At 43.6% G+C, this 18,414-nt stretch overlaps 1 protein-coding gene across 9 annotated transcripts in view; it reads right to left on the bottom strand.

Annotated features, from left to right (window-relative positions):
* Positions 1-18,414, bottom strand: part of dab2ipb (DAB2 interacting protein b) — a 113,912-nt gene that overhangs the window by 5,304 nt on the left and 90,194 nt on the right. For 8 of the 9 annotated variants that reach the window (XM_041959712.1, XM_041959713.1, XM_041959714.1 and 5 more), the window contains 9 exons: positions 16,931-17,075; positions 15,559-15,703; positions 14,679-14,915; positions 14,353-14,554; positions 13,211-13,398; positions 9,999-10,878; positions 5,285-5,422; positions 231-433; positions 55-142 (listed from right to left, as the gene is read on the bottom strand). In XM_041959712.1, the coding sequence (XP_041815646.1) occupies positions 55-142; positions 231-433; positions 5,285-5,422; positions 9,999-10,878; positions 13,211-13,398; positions 14,353-14,554; positions 14,679-14,915; positions 15,559-15,703; positions 16,931-17,075 (2,226 nt within the window). The remainder of the gene's footprint in view (positions 1-54; positions 143-230; positions 434-5,284; positions 5,423-9,998; positions 10,879-13,210; positions 13,399-14,352; positions 14,555-14,678; positions 14,916-15,558; positions 15,704-16,930; positions 17,076-18,414) is intronic. The other variant, XM_041959711.1, reaches the window with a different exon arrangement.

Here is an 18,414-nt window from a genome sequence, read left to right as displayed (position 1 = left end):
AGCACGTTGCAGGATCGTATGCGACCTGCAGAGTGCACGCTGCAGCAAACCGACCTGTGCATCGATGATCTTCTGTTTGGAGTCGACCACCGCCTGCATGTCTGAGTGATCCTTCTTTAGCTCCTCTTCCACAGACATTAACCTGGAAAAAGGACAAATCCGAGTGAATTCTTAAGAACGGAACGGATGCACAAAGCTGCACGTCGACATCGTCTTCTTCTCCTCCCTACCTGCTGATGATGCCCTTCATCTGGAGGTCCTTGTCGTCCTGCTGTCTGCGCAGGCGCTCCTCCGACTCCTCCAGCCTGGCCTGGTACTCCATCAGCACCTTCTGGGCTTGCTCGTCCTGACCCTTCAGACGAGCCTCGTACTCCTCCAGCTTCTGCACCGACGCCCGCAGCTTCTCCTGCAGCACCGCGATCTCCTGCTGGTACTGAACAAAGAAGCGGAGGGATGAGGAGATTTCTCATCATCATCATCATCATCATCATCATCATCAACCCTAACAGCAGGGGCCCCCTCCTTCATTAGCATAAATGACAAGAACGAGAAAGAAGTCTCTCAATCAGGCCTGAGATGAAGTCCTGTTGTTCCTGCGTAGGATTTCTGTCTCCGTCTCCTCTCGCAGGGAATCACGCGCTTCATTTACAAGCTGTTTTCATTATCACGCTTTTATTTACATCTGTGTAGCTGCCCTGCAAAACTTTCCACACAAATCGTTTTGCCTTTTAATCAAATCATAATTTCTCCTTCCAGTCAAACAGAGCAGCAAGGCTGTCGCTGCAAGAAAATAAATCAAAAACAGTGTCGAATTCAGCTTTTTCCTGAAACCAATGACCTGTTGAGAGGTTAAACTGGCCAAAAAAAAGAGAAAAAGAAAAGAAAGGAAGTTTAGGATGGATGAAGATAAAGAGGAGGTGAGAGGGGAGGGATGGAACCAGTGTAGTAGGAGTCTAGTCTGTCAAATAAGCCCAGAAAATCTCTCCCTGACCTCTCGCTGGACCTTAGAGAGGCTTTTGAAAGAGTTTTCTTCAGGCGAGGGGGAGGGGGATCAAATATCCTCTGGATAAAAAAACACATTTCTGAGAACAGCGAGGGATGCTGCGGTCAGTCGGCGTGTCGCTGAAAGAACAGCGAGAGTGAAACTACACACGAAGAGACGGCAGCCATGCTAGCAGCTCTGCGAGGCTGCACTTTGAGCTAAATGCTAATGCTGGCCTGCTCACAAAAACAATGTTAACATGCCGATGTTTAGCAAGTATAATGCTTAGCGTGTTTACATTTTTCGGTTTGGTTGTTATGCTAATGCATGCTAATTTGCGCTAAACACAAAGTGCAGCTCAGGCTGGTGGGGATGTCATTAGCTTTGCAGGTATTTGGCCATAAATCAAAGTGCTGGACAAATTAAAATTCTGACCTGGTGATGGCGCTGGAGGAAAAGTTAAAGGATTGCCACATTTATTACAATTCGTCCTCAAGGGCACATGAATGTCTGGACTACATTTCATGGCAATCCATCAATTAGTTGTTGAAAAGTCTCCTTTAACACAGCAGGAAGTAAAACACTTCTCCATCAAAAGTGCTCGAATTGACATTTTTAGACTGAACTGGCCATCAGAATGATCAGATTCAGCGATGCGCAGTGAGGATGCTGCTGGGATCACGTATCGTTCCTCGTCACCTTCGACTTAGTTTCGCACGTCACTCCGCTGCCCGCCACTGGGACATTTTTCCCATCATCCCCCTCTTTCCCAGGAGGAAGAGTGACCTCGAAGAGATTTATCTCATCGGCTCCTCTTCTTTTCCTCCACTCCTCCTCCCCTTATCTGGAATATCCGTCTGCTCTCGTCACCAGATCCCCTGAGAGTCAGTGACATCTACTGTATCTGTTGCCCCTCAGTTGCACAATGCATCTACTCTATACCGCTGACGTCTTTTCTACGCTAAGAAAATAGCGGCTCGTGGGCCAAATCCGGCCCTCGCACAGAAATATTTAGGCTCCCTGACAAAAGCTTACATTAAAACATTTACATGATTTTTTTAATAAAAGCTACAATACAGAATGTAAATACAAGGCTAATACAAACCCACAATAAATATGACCTACAACATGTAATACTGCAGTAGTGCATGATGATCCTGATCCGACTGTTTTAAATTCATACCACAAATTTATTCTTACATGCAGTTCAAGAGTTTCCACTCCACAAACAACAATGCTGGCACATGCTTATTCCTGACCCCTGCCCTACGCTCTCCTCTCCATCCTGCATCCTCTCTATCTATCTGAAACACGGGACATAGGTCAAGTCAGAGGAAATCAAACTGCCGTAGAAGCTGTCAAACCTTTTCTCTCAAAAATAAACCAGAAGCCCAGAATTAATGAGGTGATCGCTTCTTTGCTTAGCTGCTGCAGTGAAAGCTGAGAATACATCAATAGGATCAATCGGTTATTTTCACTGCTTTTGAATATTTAGTGGAATATAAGTTTTGCTGAAATATAACCCCATGCCTTTGCATCGCTGACCTTTCATAAATATTCCTCTATCTTATGAATATTTGTGTGTTTTGACACAAAAGAAAGAGAATTTAAATCATGCATGGCTCAAACCGTCCTCTTAATTGATCGATACACAACAGCATCGTCCTCTTTCTTTGCTGCTGTTCTACGATTCCGTGCGTTTGAAATTCAATTAACTCAAGAACATAATGAACACATCTGAATATTGATGACAAGACAGGAGAGAAAAAACAGGTGTGGCTTGAACAGATGCATCTCCGCAGCTGCTGCCCTGATGTTACACCTGATGACATTCATGATGAGCCAGTTTTCCAACCACACCAACACTGAACTCACGTGGAGTCAGAGCTGGATCACGCAAGTATTTCAAATTAAACAAGCACTTCAACCAAAATGTACCACTATTATTATTATTATTACTATTATACATTATATTTTCTGCTAATTTAATTAATGATTTCTTTGTCTTGTTCTGGTAATGGCACCGGCATGAAGTGTTTTTTTCTTTTTAAATGTATTTTCTAAGCATAGAAAATTTCTTACACGATTATACATAATATTCTCCTCTCTATATGCGAGCACAGGATATTAAAGCTCGTATCGCATTCTCATTCATCAATTACCAAAAATGCACAGCGCAAAACTTCAGCCTTCCTGTTTCGCGTATGCGACGAAACACTTCCTCTTACACGCTCAGCGGTATTCAACTGGAAAATTACATTTCACACAGAATTTGTTTTTTTAACTACAAAAATGCTAATTGTATCGTGTTCATCGAAATGAGCAAATTATCTGATTTATTAAAAATTCTGTTCTACGTCCCGACGTCTGCTCCTCCTAACGGGCGACATGCACGCCCTAATTTGTTCGAGACGACTGAATATAGTATACAGTGTATGCAAATGGGGTGTGAAAGCAGGAAATGGCTACTTGTGTTGTTAAGGCTGTATGGGCTATTAGCTGCAGCCTGTGTCTCAGCTGCTGTGGGAGATGCACTGTTCTCCAATCCTTCTCTTGTTGCTGCTCTGCTATTTTAAGGCGGCTGCAGCGTCTTTGTTAGGACTGAAGTTATTGCCTTCTTTGGTTGCTCTCCCTGCCTGGGCTGCTGGCTTCCATAAAGTATGAGCTATGTTAGGATGACAGGTTTGTATTCATTATGGATGGAAAAAAAAAGGAAAAAAAAGAGGGAGAATGTGGCAGCCAATCAAAGCGTGGAAGCGAAGCGGAGGGTGAACGGTTGTAAAGGTTGCTGAGAGGAGTAGCGGGAATGTGGGCAGAGGAATCAGCAAAAAGCCTCTTTCTGTCTGTAGCTCTCACACATTGTGGTTGCAAGCGCACACAAACACTAACATGTCTGTGTGGATGTACTGCATGTGCACACACACACACACACAAACACACACACTTTACACACACCTGCTTTGGGCTATAAGGTTCATTCCAAAGATGGTGAGAAGGGGGGGGGGGGGGCAGGCTTTAAAAGGTGCAGGGACGAGAAGGTTAAAACTACAATACTGATTAAGCTGCAATTATTTAGTCAGTTAAGCCACAGCTACGTTTTTAAAAATAAAAATAATCATAAATGTTATTTCTGCTTCTTTGCTAAATGACATTTAATGTAGGCCAAAGACACACTGCACACATTTAATAAAAATGTCAAAATACGGTCATTAAAAAATCTAATTACAGGCTAACTTTATCGGCAGGAGATGCGGAAAGAAAAACCCTGCATTGAAATCTAAGTTTTAACGTAACAGTGAATGAATGTAACCTTTACTGCTGTGTCATTATCATTACTATTATAATGAAATTCAAGTATTCATGCTGAAGCTAGTTAGCTACCCCCAAGCTATAGCTGGTTCTCAGGGCGCTACAAAGGAACAGCTGACATTATTCATCAAAGATAGCCAGCAAACGCTTACCCAACATTAAGTTAACCACTGCACAGGGTAATCAAAATGCTAGCATTCAACATAAACAGATTCCTGCCTTCTTGTTGGATTATCGATTAATAATTCGGGTTATTTTTCCAACATTCTAGCTTTCCAAATATGAGAATTAAAAGTCAAATATGAGCGTGAACTCAGTATCTGTAGGTTTTGGTTGGTTGGTCGAATAAAAGAAGGCATCTGAGTCTATCTAGGCTGTGGGAAACAATGACGGCTATTTCATTATTTTTCTAATCAGCAGATGAATCTATAATGAAAATAATCCTTGTTGTTCTGATGTTCAATCCTGGCACCTGCTGCCGACCACGCTGAGAATTTTGTGTGCTATACTTAGCCTCACAATTATTTTGGCTGTGATAAATACAGACTGCCATTTTTGCTACGACTTTCCTCCGGTTGATAGCCACAACTGAGCTCACCGCTGGCTGCAAAATCCCAGGAAAAAAACAGCCTGAACATCACTGAAAAGCCAATTTCAGGAAAAATGGGAGATCGAGGTACTATGGGGTCACATGCAGAGCCAGACTGATGCACGACATCACCTCAATTTCATGTTATAAATGCACATATGAGCGGCAATCTGGGTATGTTTAAGGGACTGAAGGCTTGGAGGAAAGGCAAGGGCACAATGGGGATAAATATAGCAGGTCGTTAAGTGTAGAAGGGGTGTTGTAAGAAGGGAGGTGAATGTGGGAGCTAATGAGAGGTAAAGAAAGGAAGGATAGTTAAGTGGGAGTATCAGGGCTGAAGGTTGAGGTGGTTTGTGAAAGGAGGGGTTGGTAAAGGTCAAAGGTTGGATGAGGAGGCAGGTTACCTTCTCCACCTGAGTCAGATCCTCCCTGTTTCTCAGTGACTCGGGCTCCATCCCCTCATGGTCTAAATACTGCACATTCATATTCAAAAGCCAGGCTGCTGTGCGGTCCAGCGCACTGGGGTTCACTGGGGAGGGGGCCTAGTAAAACCAACACAACACGCGCACACACACACACACACACACACACACACACACAGACACACACACACACACACACATGAGCTGAGTGCAAGTGACAGGGAGGGGAAGGGGAGGCAGGTTGCAATAACAGCACAGAAACAACAGAAACAAGCTTGAAATGCACCAACTCATCTGGATCGAAAGCAGCAGGTGGAATGGAGACACACTCCTGTCGTCAAGCTCACGCATACACCGGAGCACACACTTGGAAGCGCTGATTTAAACACGCGTGAGCGTGTACGCCCGCACAATGAATGAGTGAAACCCAAATCAGACCGGAGGCAGACACGAGGTGTGTTTCTATCTGCCAGTTATCTGATGGACGGATGGGTGGAGAGAGTGGCTGTGGGCTGTTACACCACATGAGGGGAAACGTAGGATGTTTTTATAGTTCGACACACTCATCTGCATTAAGGGCTTTTGAAAAGGCTCAAATATCTGAATCTGAATATCTGCAAATACACAAAAATCGAATCAGAGAAGAGAAGAAATGGGGTTTTTTTGTCCGCCTGCAGGGAAAAATGTATTATAACTTTACCACATTGTTGGCTTTGGTAGCCTCATTAGTGTGATGACAATTAATTTACAACCTGTTAAAAAAAAAATCATTTTAATCAGACGGACTGAATTAAGATATAAATCTATTTAATTAATCTAATTAATTTATAATCAAGATCCAGCAGTTTTAATAGACTAGGGTTCTTGCACTATTTCTGAAGTCAAATTCTGGTCTTTTTAAGGCCCCAACAAATATAATTCGAGACCCAAAGAATGTTGAAACAATGTGTTTGATAGAAAACAAGCATCTCTGTTTCTGGTGGTGACACAGAGCTGCTCAGCGTCGACTGTTGAGAAGTTTCGGATGTGCTACGTGCAAACAATGCATGCATTAGCTCAGCTCCACCAGCTGCTGCTGTGCACCTCTTGTGATTTCAGCATAAATTACTTACTTTGATTCTTGTTGGCACAAACCATCTCCGAAACTTATCTTCCTTCAACCATTTGTCATTAAACTTGCCCATGTTGGCTCATTGCTAGCTCGTTAGCTAGCTTGCACCCACAACATGAATTATGAAAAGATGACACGCAGGCAGACAACCACGTCTGTAGGTAAATGACATAACTTGAAGCTTCTACTGTGCTTGATTTTCCCATCAACCTTAAATGTAGCATCTGCTAATTTAGTGCCTACAGCAAATTTACAGGAAATTAAAGACAATTCACAAACTCAACTTACTTGATTTTAAGACTTAAGGAGCTGCAGGATTCTTGTAGAAAATAGAAAATATATCTTTTGTATGCTGTAAGTCACCTTTGACGCTGAACTACTCTGGTAGTTGTGGTAGTGTCAAACCACGGGTCACTGAAAGCAGCACATACTGTGGGCTGCACCTTCCTCTGTGAACAAGACAAAGGTTACATCCAAAGTCTCTTAATCGCATCCAAGTTCCCCTCTCTTGCATCTTTTCTTTGAGATGCAAGGAAACCATGGCTGGAGCGAAGAAATGTAGAAATCCGTTTTCAGAGAAATGAGACGTCTTTTCCTCCGATGTGTCACATGAAGCGACTTCTGCTGATGATAGCTGATCGACGCTGGATCAGACGTCAGTGGGCCTTAACAGCTGCAGAGACTTTTGATGATTTTGATGTCTGCACACGTGTGCTGTGTTAAACAGGAACACAGTGATCAGACGCAGAGCAGCAGTGTTTCCTCTCTGTAGCCTGTTACCTGTTTAACAAACACCTGCACATGAATAACAACCTGCATACTGTATTTAAACTGTGTCCTGCTTAGAGGCACAGGAAGCATTTCTATAATGTATTCATTATTTGCCTCTGTGTTTATTGATATTCTGGATGTGAAATCATTATCTAATAGCCCAGAATATGATTATGATGTGTTTTGAACAGTGGAAATCATTTATTAGGCTAACTGTTTCAGGGAAATTGAAATTATGTAACTGGCATCCATGATGCTCATCGGCCTCATGTGACTGAATGGGAGGATAAACAATGTAAAATGTGTTGCTGAATGACACTCTTCCACACTCTCTGACTTTAATTGTATCCATAATAAAAGTTAATGGGGGAAATAACAGATCGTGAAAAGAAAAATCTTTCTCATAAATGAAGAAGCTGTTTGTGATTCTTTTGTTGTTCAGACCTACAGCTGACATAGATTAGTGACTAAATGGCGAATCAGGAAACCAAATCTAAAACTTTTGAGTGATACACTTGAATTTAATTTGTATCTGTCTTTGTTGTGGCATGAAACTACAGTGATGTATTGATCACTCTGATCAGCTGCAGTGTCCAATCAGTAACTGAGATCCAATAAGGGGGCATGTTGGCCAGTAAAAAAACGTCCGTGAAGGCTGCTCTAGTGTGTCCTCGCTCATGGCTAATCCTTGGGTCAGAAATGAGAGCTTTGGGACAGGCTAAAAGACGGCAGACCAGAACATCTTCTGGTTCAAGTGAGGATCAAGGGAAATATCAAAAAAGTGACTTTGGATGTATCCTTGGAGACTACAGCCATGCTAGCAGCTCTGTAAGGGTGTTCTAAGGCTCAGCTGTGCTTTGATCCATGTGCTAACATCTGCATGGTAACAATGACAATGCTAACACCCTGATGTTTAACAGGCATAATAGCTGCTGTGTTCACCATCTTAGTTTAGCATGTAACATGCTAACATTTGCTGATTAGCACTAAACACAAAGTGCACCTGAGGCTGATGGGAATGTCATTAGAAATGTTAGAAGAGGCTGTTAAATCTAGTCTGTGGTTTAGGCCTCCACCTTCAGCACCCTCTAAATTTTCCACCCCCTACCCGAACAAGGGTCTGTATCCAATCCCTACTTTCATCTTTTGACTCTACCTCTTTATTTTCTACCCCCTACCCGAACCAGGGTTTGTATTCCCACCCCGCTTTTTTTTTTGGTGCAGTTGGTGAGAGGCAGGTGTGGATGATGGTAGTGTGGCAATCGGCAGTTACATGTGGCATCTAGGCCTGTGGTAGCATTGTAGCAGCTAACAATAGCTAAAGCGGTGAGAGTATGATAGTATCTTAGCAGTTAGTATTGGTAGCTAGCAATTAACATTAACAGTATAGGTGAATCTAGCTTTATTGTCTTCTTCTGTTCCTCTTAGCAGGTAGCGGTTAGCACGTAACATTAGCTAAATGGTAGCATCGGAACTGTATTGTCTTCTTCTGTTCTTCTTAGCGGTTAGCATTAGCATTAGCAATAGTTAAATGGTAGCATCGGTACTGGCCACTACCTGGAGCATCTCTGGGTCAGTTGAACGTGGCGGTGCTGTTTGGATTGTGTAGGAGCAGTGTGAACTGGCACTAGGGGGGGTGACTCTGGGACGCCGGAGTTCACTGCCTAACCTCCTGGAGGTGTAGTGGGACTAAGTAGGCAAACACTGTTGAAGGGAGGTTTCCACCTGATGACCCCCAGAGACGTGTTAGGAATCACTGCTCTTTGGCAGGTATAGAGGCAGATTAGAGCTCCAAGGTTCTTCACTGAGAATGAATCCTCTTTTTGAGCACAAGTATCTTGTGTTTAAATTAACTGCAGTTCATTAGTTTTGCAGTGATCGCTGGATCAGAAATGGTGTCCAGATTTATCCTCTGGGGACAACATGCGCAAAATTCCATGACCATCCAAGCAGCGGTTGTTGAGATATTTCACTCTGGACCAAAGTGGCGAAGCAGCTGATTGACATTATTATCCGCAGAGCCAAAGAATAATTTAAAAGATGCTATAATCACATTAAAAAAACACCAATAAATAAATGTGTGTGCTGAGTTCCTCTAACATGCAAATTTAATTAGGGTTTGGTGCACTCAGTAATCTAAAGGCAATCCTATGGGCTATTCCACAGAGAGAAGAGCAAAGCATTGTGGTTAATATGCAGATGCTTTCCCCTTCAAACAGTCACCAAGGGCAACCATTGACCAGTGCTCTCAACTACAGCCTATAGTCCTGACCTGCCAATAGTGAACATAAGCGTACCAGCAAAGGCACTGAAGACATTTTGAATGGAAACCTCCCACTGTGACCACACACACTGACACACATATTGCATCAACACGCTAAACCCAGCGACACACTGCGTCTGTTTGTACCCATGCGGTGTGTTGTGTGTTGCCTTGTTTGCGTGTGTGAGCACATATATCGCTAGTTAATCAGATGCTAATTGTGCCTCCACCAACCCTCATTCTCAGCCCATTAAACTTGACCAGTAAAGCAGTGGTGAAGAGATGAGCTGCCTGTATGCAAATTACTGTTATTACACGCACAATGACCGTGCTTCATTAGGGCACAATGTGCAGAGTATGTGTGTCGAGTCCACCCACGCAGCCTTTTTGAACATGCTATGAGACGAACTGGTGCTTTATCTATAACTGTAATTTCACGTGGTGAGAAAGCAGTAGTTGGTTCTTGAATAACGCCCTAATGAATACCATCCTCAGTTATTAGAAGTGAAAGATGTGTAAGCGACAGTCGAGGCTTCGTGTGAGTCCCGTACCTGTTTGTGCTGAGCCCTCTGCTTCGTCTCGGGGCTGTCACCTTTGGAGGAAGAGGACTGCTGTCGTAATCGGGCGCCGCTGCCAGGCCAGTCGGGTGAAGATGTCATCATGTTGCCGGAGGAGGGCCGGGGGTAGGGTCCGCTGTTCAGATTCGGGGGTGTGCGGCCCCGAGTGATGCTCTGAGGCGGAGGCTGGTCTATTCTGCGCTGAGGGCCAGCGCTGTTCTGTCTGGGGACGGTGGGCTGGTGCTGTGTTTCTGTGAGGGACAGCTGTCGGCGGTTGAACTCCCCTGAACGCCTGGTGTACTCGTCCCCGCTGCTTCCCCCACCTCCGCCTCCTCCACCGTGGTTCAAGAAGGCGTGTTTCCCCCCTGCTGGTCCGTCCTCGTTGTTGCTATGGGAGCTGACAGAGCTGTGGCACTCTGAGCCCGAGTCGGTCATTCCGCGAGGGGACACGGGCAAGCAGGCCGCCATCTGGTAGACTGGGTTCTGGAAGGACAGGGGGGCTAAAAGCTGGGCGGGTCGGCCTGGGGTGCTTTCTGTGCCGAGGGTGGTGGGGGTCTGACCTTGCCTCCTCAGGGTGGGACCTCCAGGGATGTTGCCCTGTGGGGTTCTGGCAGACCAGCCTCCACCAGAGGCTGGACCTTCACTCAGGACATCTGAGGAGCTAGGACCTGGGCCACCATCCAGACTGCGAGGGTCCTGGAGATCAACCATGGACAGACTCTTGCTGCCATTGGACATACCCAAGTCAGGTTCATTGGTCTCAGAGTAGCTTGAACTCCGTGCTGGGGAAGGCTGGATCCCTGAGCTCCTTGTCACAAAAAATAGGTCCTTATTTTCTGGGGTAGGGGAGGGTAACCTGGTGAAGTCAACTAATCTGAAAGAGATTAAAGAAAAAAAGTTACTCTGGCATGCATTTTAAAACCTCAGTTAATTAAGATCAGTCACAAATGAACTGATAACCCTGAGCCGTGCACCCACAAAAAAGGTAAACAATACATTTTATACAGCATTTATTTAACCAAGAAAGCCTCATTGAGATTTTTCGAGAGCGTTTTAGAGACGTTTAGCAAATGCTACTGTAACAGTAGCACAAGAGTCATAAATTCAGTGAACTGATGAGACTTAAACAACAAAGCTAACATTAGCCACCGTAAGCTAGTGATCATAACAGAGCTGGTAATGCTGCAGAAGAAAAAAACCCAACCATTTAGCTAAAATGCTATAATACTGCAACAGTAGCACAAGCGAAGACGTCAATTGCCTTGTGCAGTGAAATATACCCAGAATATGCTAACGTTAGCTACCATAAGGTAACGGTCACACCAGACCAAGTAAGGCTTTAGCAGCCATCTGACTTTTCATTTTTATTCTCTTCTGTCAAAAGGTGTATAGCCTCAAAGCCAATTTTAGATTTTGGTAATAAAAAACTAGCAAATACTGCAATAAATAAATGTTTCAGGATGTGTGGCCTCTGCACTCATTCTCCTCGTCCCTCGTCTCTTCGCCTTCCCTTTCTTCCTTCCCTTCAGCGGGCAGACGGAGGCTTTATTGCCAGAAGACGATTACCTTGACAGACGTGATTTATCTTCCAATAATCTCTATCATTCACATCACGCTCGTCTCCTCCCTCTTCCCGCGTCCTTTCCCCCTTCTCTTCCATTACCCTTCCCTCCTTACTTCCCTCTTCTCGTCATTCTGCTCAGTTTCTTCCCTTCCTCAATCTTGTCACTGTCTCTTTTCTTTCTCCAACTTTTCATGTCACTGGTTGGTGGATGAGAAGCAATTAGGTGAGCTCATTCGAATGCTGTTTCAGTCTCAGAGCTCACTAATGAGGATACATCCACACACACACACACACACACACACACACACACACACACACACACACACACACACACACACACACACACACACACACCAATACCAATATATGAGCAAACAGTTATTGTGATAAAGTAAAGAGGCTCGGCTCTGACATCAGGTCATATAGGGACATCACTTAATTAATTCTATTGATCCTGGGCCTCTGATTAGCATAATGATAGCAGCTGTCTGACTCTCTTCCTGTTTCACTCGCTGTCTCATCTTCCTGTTAACATACAGTATGATCTCATCTGCCTGCCTGTGTTCTGCTGTTGTGTTTACTGGTATTTATGAGACACAGTATGTCTGGCTATTAATCAGATATCTCTCCCCGTGCCTTCATGTTAATCTCTATAAGTGTCACCTTGCCTAACCTTGCCTTGTTCTGCCCGAGAGTAAGGAGACGGGAGATAAGCGAAATAGGGTGCTGTCTGAGTGTGTATTCATCCACAGGAGAGTAAACCAGGTTTCATCTGGCTGATGCAAACAAGCAAGGGATGATACTCTCGCTGTGTCATGGCCTCAGCTGACAAACATTAACACTCAGCAGAACTGGTGGTTTGAGAACACACTCTGGCTGGCTGAATAATAACAGGTGTAAAGTACAAGTGTTGGCTTTACAACCGACCTGTTGTGCAATTAGCATATCTCTAAATCACTTCCAGGGCTGACACGTAATCAAATATGCCCACAGTTGGCTGCTGGTGTAGGCAGTGAAGGCAAAAGCTCGGTGCACAAAGGCACTGTCGGGTGGCATAATGGCCAGAAAATAAGCAAATGACAAAAATAGTGTAAATAAACACAGGTATGTGCGCAGATTGCGGGGGAACAAGCTCTGGGATTTAATGGAGGCTGTTCCAAAGGCTCCAAGTTCATCATCTAGAGAAAAGATGTCCAGGTTTTGATTTGTTTGTTTAATGATATAAGGACTATTTAAGCCTTGTTATGCTTTCCATTAGGTAAATAAGAACTGATATTTTGTTCATGGAGTCATTTATATTTATTGCACTTCAAAGACTTAAATGAGGCTTTTTAAATTTGCAGAGGAGGATGCTGTATGTTATATTTATGGTTTGCACAACTACAAGTCGTGGCGCTGATATTCATGCAAGCAGCTGCAGCACCAACACACATTTTCTGCCTGTTTGCTGTCAGTTACCTGTTCTGTGCTGCCAGAATGTGTGTGCCCATAATGTTTTCATGGGGTCCAAGATGAGACCCCTGTATTTTACACACTGCATATAATAATCTTATAATTTTATGTAACATACAAAACAGTGTCATCTGCACATATGATTAAACTAAGTGCATTTGTACTGGATGATATCTCAAATATTTCTTACCCTGAAAGGTCATTGTCTATGACCATCTTCTGCAGGCCGGTGGAGATGCTGCAGCCTGCCTCAGCGGGAGGCGAGCCCACATGCTCTGAGGACTGTCCGGATGTCATCTGGACACTGGACGGGTTGGACAGAGCTGTGTTCACCTCCCGCAGGATCCTGGGCAGAGGACCCAGCTTGGAGGCTGCACTCTGGGAAGAGAAAGACACAATTATTTCTTAAGCCAAATTAAATATTACTCTGGACCACTTCAGCTAAAGCTTTAATTGGATTTATTTTACGTGCTGTTTTGTTGAAGTTGATATTAGCATATTTTTTAGACCAAGTTATTTTCCCACTGCCATGCAATCAACTCTCTTATTCAGGCAACACACTAAATAATGAAATAGGCTGGCCGGTCTGATGGACTGGACTATCAACCAGACTCACTGTGATTTCTGAATTATTGAATGACGAGGTTGCAGAGCGCTGGATGCTGTACAGAAAAAAAAAAAAGAATTTGCCCTTTATCTAATTATTACCAGCTTCCCATCTGCTACCAGAGTAATGTAAATGTCCTTTTAAATCCATTAATATGCCTCATCCAGCCTCTGAGGCTTCACAGTGTTCTCCCCTTGTGCACTGTTTATGTAAAGCAATAATAAATTATAGATTGATGTACGATAAACATCCTAATGCAGTCTAAGCATGATTCAAATCCTGCAGCTTGCGATGATGCACTGACAACCTTTTGGACCTCCCAGTTGAATTCTGTTATCAAGTCTGCAGAATACCTGTGTATCTATTTCTCTATATAACTTTGATAGAAAGATACTGCGTTGCAATTTTCGCAACAGAATATGAAATAATGCATCCTGCAAAGAAAGGTGGTAGCTTTGCAGTGCAATGATATCACAGCTTACCATCAGTCACCATCATTCTTGCAACAAGTCTCACTATTGTGTCAGCATCCTTATCATGCACAAAATGCCCTTGAAATATTGAAAGAACTGTATTTAATCAAACCCCAAGTTTGCAGACATTACATGCAAAAATACTCCATATTAAATACGTGGATTTGAGAGAGGGAAGTTATCTGACTTTTGTACAAGTTGAGTGAGACAAAAGTGCTGATGGCAGCTGATGCGCTGTGCCATCTTCAGTACCTGGTCCATCTGGGACACCACCTCAGAGAGGAGGGAGTGCAGGGTGGAGAGTTCCCTGCCGAGGTCGATGTACCCCTCAAAGCCTGCCGTGTTGGAGATTGTCTCTGGGTTCGAGATTTCAAGCAGGAAGCGCTGCATATTGGTCCACTCGTGCTCCAGGAACTGGTTCATGAAGGACATGTACTCTTCCTTGTTGCCAAATCTGACGTCAAACAGAGACAGGGAAAGGGAAACAGGGATGAGGAGGAATGCAGGAACTGAATGTTAAAGAGATCCACAGCTCTTTGCTAAAAAGATAAAAAACAAAAAACAAAAAACACACTCACTTGGTGAAGTTTGCCAGGTTTTGGGTGACTTTAGCGATGAGCGTGAGCGTACGTGCTGTGCGGTCATCGGGATACTCCTGCATCAAGTTGAAAAGTGACGGGGACATGATGGCTGGACAGAGAAACCGCAGGAACAAGGACGCGCTGATTAAACGCTCGCTGATGTCCGGTCGACCCCGGTTGCTGCATTCCTGCCGCCAGGACGCGAAGACCTCCTTCAGTTCTCGTGGAAAGACGCTGTCGAGAATGAGGGATGATGAATAATGACACGCTAGCTGATGCCAAATGCATAATTCAGAACGGGGCAGTTTCAGCATATTATTTGCATTTGATTTGAACATTTGGCAGGATGTTACTTTACATTTCTTTGCCTTTTCCTTTGGAATTTTTAGGGATGCAAACAACTAGAATAAAGCTGGTACAGATTAGATTGCAATCATTTTACATACATCTTAATGCAGTTAAATTCTCATTATTCTTTGCAACTACAATACAACTATTAATAATCCATAATTTAGATTTTTGTCCAAAGTTGAGATCATTCTAGATTTCTGGAGGTCTTTTAAAAACTCACATCTCCTCCATCTTCTGGACAACAGAACTGGCATGCAACCTAATTAAAAGCCCCTTCAATAGCATTGTTTTAATTGTAATTAAGATCCTTGGGAATGAAAGTCTGTTTCCAGGAGACAAGACATGAAATAAAGAGATCTTGGTGCTATTCATTTGTCCTTCTCCTTTGTATTGTACCACATGTAATAAAGCAGAATGGATTAATTATGGTGAAGTCTGGATACTGTTAAGTGAATGCACCATTAGCCTTGTTTACAGTTTCATATAGAAAATTAGAAAAAGCTCAAAGCTGTGTCCCAGTATTCACCAGTATGAGTTGATGATTTTGCAGAAGGCCAGCTCGCAGCACATCTTCAGGTTACTCTGGTGTTCTGGCAGGTCACCCGACGAACACTTGGACGGATCCACCTCACAGTTCTCATCTGACTCGTACAGAGCTTTGATGAACTCACCTGAAGAAAACAAACAGAAAAATAGGTAAGATATTAACGAACATATGGGTTTTTGAAGATCTTTTTCCTTGTGTGTCTGTGAGACCAATACAGCAGGGTAAAGGGAACTGCGGCAGCACTTTTTTTGCCTGTGATCTGACTTGGTTGCAAAGTGCTGAGCTGAAACGATGCCAACGCTACAGGTGACAGAGTTTGGTATTGTCCTTGGTCACTCTGTGGTTTGACCTGTGACAGCAAACATAGTGACTGACAGACATAGAAGGTTCTTGTCAGCCAAATAAGGTTAAACTCACAAAATGGTGGAAAAAAAAACCAGTGTCCTCTTTGTCACCTCCATTTGGATAAAAGACGCCATTATTGCTATGATCTCAATGAGTAAACAGCCTGTAAAGGGAGGCCGTTGCCAGAGTCGCAGTTTCAATCATTTTAACAGTTTAGCCAGATGTCGTACAATAAAAACTCCACCAAAAACAGACATGCATAATTTACCAGCCCGCTATTTATCTGAAACCACCCTGAGAGAAACATGCGAAGAAACGGGCAGCATCTCTCATCGCAAACACAGCTGGAAAGAGCCGCACACACAGTACGACACAAACACACAGGACGGGCATTGATATTAGCAGCATACAGGGAAAGATGTGACGAGCGCCAGGCAGGATGTGTGCCGTTTGTAGATTAAACTGCCGCTGTGTACATTTCTGAATCAGGGAGGGAGAAAAGCACACGTTGCATACAGAGTGCTTATTGTTAGGGCTGCAGACGGACAAACACACTTGATCTAACCTTGGACTAACACTGTATAAGTGGGAGAGCGGGGTTAAACTATAACCTCACAAAAATCTTCCATAAAGCCGATCCTGCAAGTGGTTTAGAACTGCAACAACGCCTGTCAAACACATTTCCTGTCACAGTCTGAACTGTGTTGTCCACGGTGAGCCTCCAAAACAAAAACTGAGATAACCGAGGAGTCGCTTCAGTTGTCCTGCTGTCAGAATGAGTCTTGGGAGGCGAGGACGAATGCATGTAATCTCTAATGCCACTGGTGTTTCGCTTAATTGTGCTATAGCCATTGCATTTACTTCACTGATGCTGCACTCAACTATTGTGTGAGTGTGAGCGCATGAAGAAGTTTAGAAGTGAATGTGAGGAAAAGAGAAAGCTCCACCTGTGGCAGAAGAAATGGACAAATACATGTCCAGACGAACTTCAAGCAACTACACTCACCGAGGGCGTCCTGCAGGTACTTCTGTCCCACCAGTTTGAGGTATTCCTCTATGGCCTTTGTGGCTAGTGTGTTCTCTCTGAAGATGAGGTGCTCGTTCTCCCCACAGCGGTCCACCTCGGACATCATCAAGTCTGTGAGGAAGTCCTGCAGAAAAAGACACAAAACAAAACAAGGACAAGGTTAATAACTGCAAGTCATACAATCCTATACGGTTATCCAGGAATTAGCTGATAAAGACGTCTGTCCAATTAAGATGAATGCTGCATTTGAGGTGAGAGTTTTGCAATTTGGAAAATAAAACTGATAAAAGCGTGAAAAATAGGAATTCATTTGAATGACCGTTAAATTAAATTTGTCCTCGGGAGAGAGCTGCTGGTGGCAGATAAAACAAGTTATAATGGAAAACCGGATTGGTCCTCATCAAGCTTTCATTTGATTCATCTTCATCCAGTTTAACATGTGATATATCACATTACTATGACCTGCTGTCATTTCAGACACTGTTATTCCAGCTGTCCACCAGGGGACCTCTGCATGCTTCCTGTCTCAACCAGTCACCTGACTGGGTTCCTACTGGCACAAATGCCCCCATCACGACTGTACCACAGTAGAAAAACAGCCACTATTCACCTGTTTGCCCAACTGTCTTTAGGTGCCACAACTCTACAGCCTTTCTTCTGTCTGTCTGCTTCAGTTTTGATGAGCCACTTACTTCAGCTTGCTGCTTCTGTCGACTCTTAGCCCGTTTGCCTGAGCCTCATTCTTTGGGTGTGTGTACAAGGTTAGCAATTAAATAACTGTGAGTCAAGGCTAAAAAACAGTTTGAATCAGAAGATTCAAACACAGATTCCTTACAAACTAAACATATGATGATCAGAATGAGCCTCATTGTAAATGGAATGGAATGGTTTGAACCTACATGAATTGTTTTTTTTTGGGCTAAATTGTGGCAGAGTAAACAAGCTGTGAACAAAACACAGACATATTATCTATCACCTTTCAGAGTGATGCGGTGAACTCGCTAACAAACAGCTTGTTATTTACACATCCAGCAGATACAGAGCCACATTATCACTCATTTGGATTTGCTTTTCCGGCCACCTGATGAATGTAAATCCAATTTTCTTTCCCTCTAGCTCTGTTTTACTTTGTACCAAATCCTGAGGGAAATATCTGTCTTTTTAGCAGCTAAGTTACTCGCTATGTTCAGCAGCTAGTTGCAGACGTTGTCTTCCGTTTGGTGCTGGGCCGGTGGCGTGCACTGGGCTTTTAGAGCTTTTTGCTGAAATGATGCTAATGAGAGTAAACCTGACAGTAAAGCTGCAGGCAGGGAAACCAAAACAATGAGCTGAAAGACAGTAAAGTGATACAGAGCTGAGGGGACAGTCAGAGTTGTGATAATAAACTCTGTGGGTCTGTCACAAGGAGCGACTTCCACATACATGTCGTCTTTCATTCACTATTTGTATAAAAATAATGACTA

The sequence above is a fragment of the Chelmon rostratus genome, chromosome 19 (genome assembly GCF_017976325.1).
Source record: "Chelmon rostratus isolate fCheRos1 chromosome 19, fCheRos1.pri, whole genome shotgun sequence".
NCBI classification, from domain to species: domain Eukaryota; kingdom Metazoa; phylum Chordata; class Actinopteri; order Chaetodontiformes; family Chaetodontidae; genus Chelmon; species Chelmon rostratus.
This window is presented reverse-complemented; position numbering and strand designations above follow the sequence as displayed.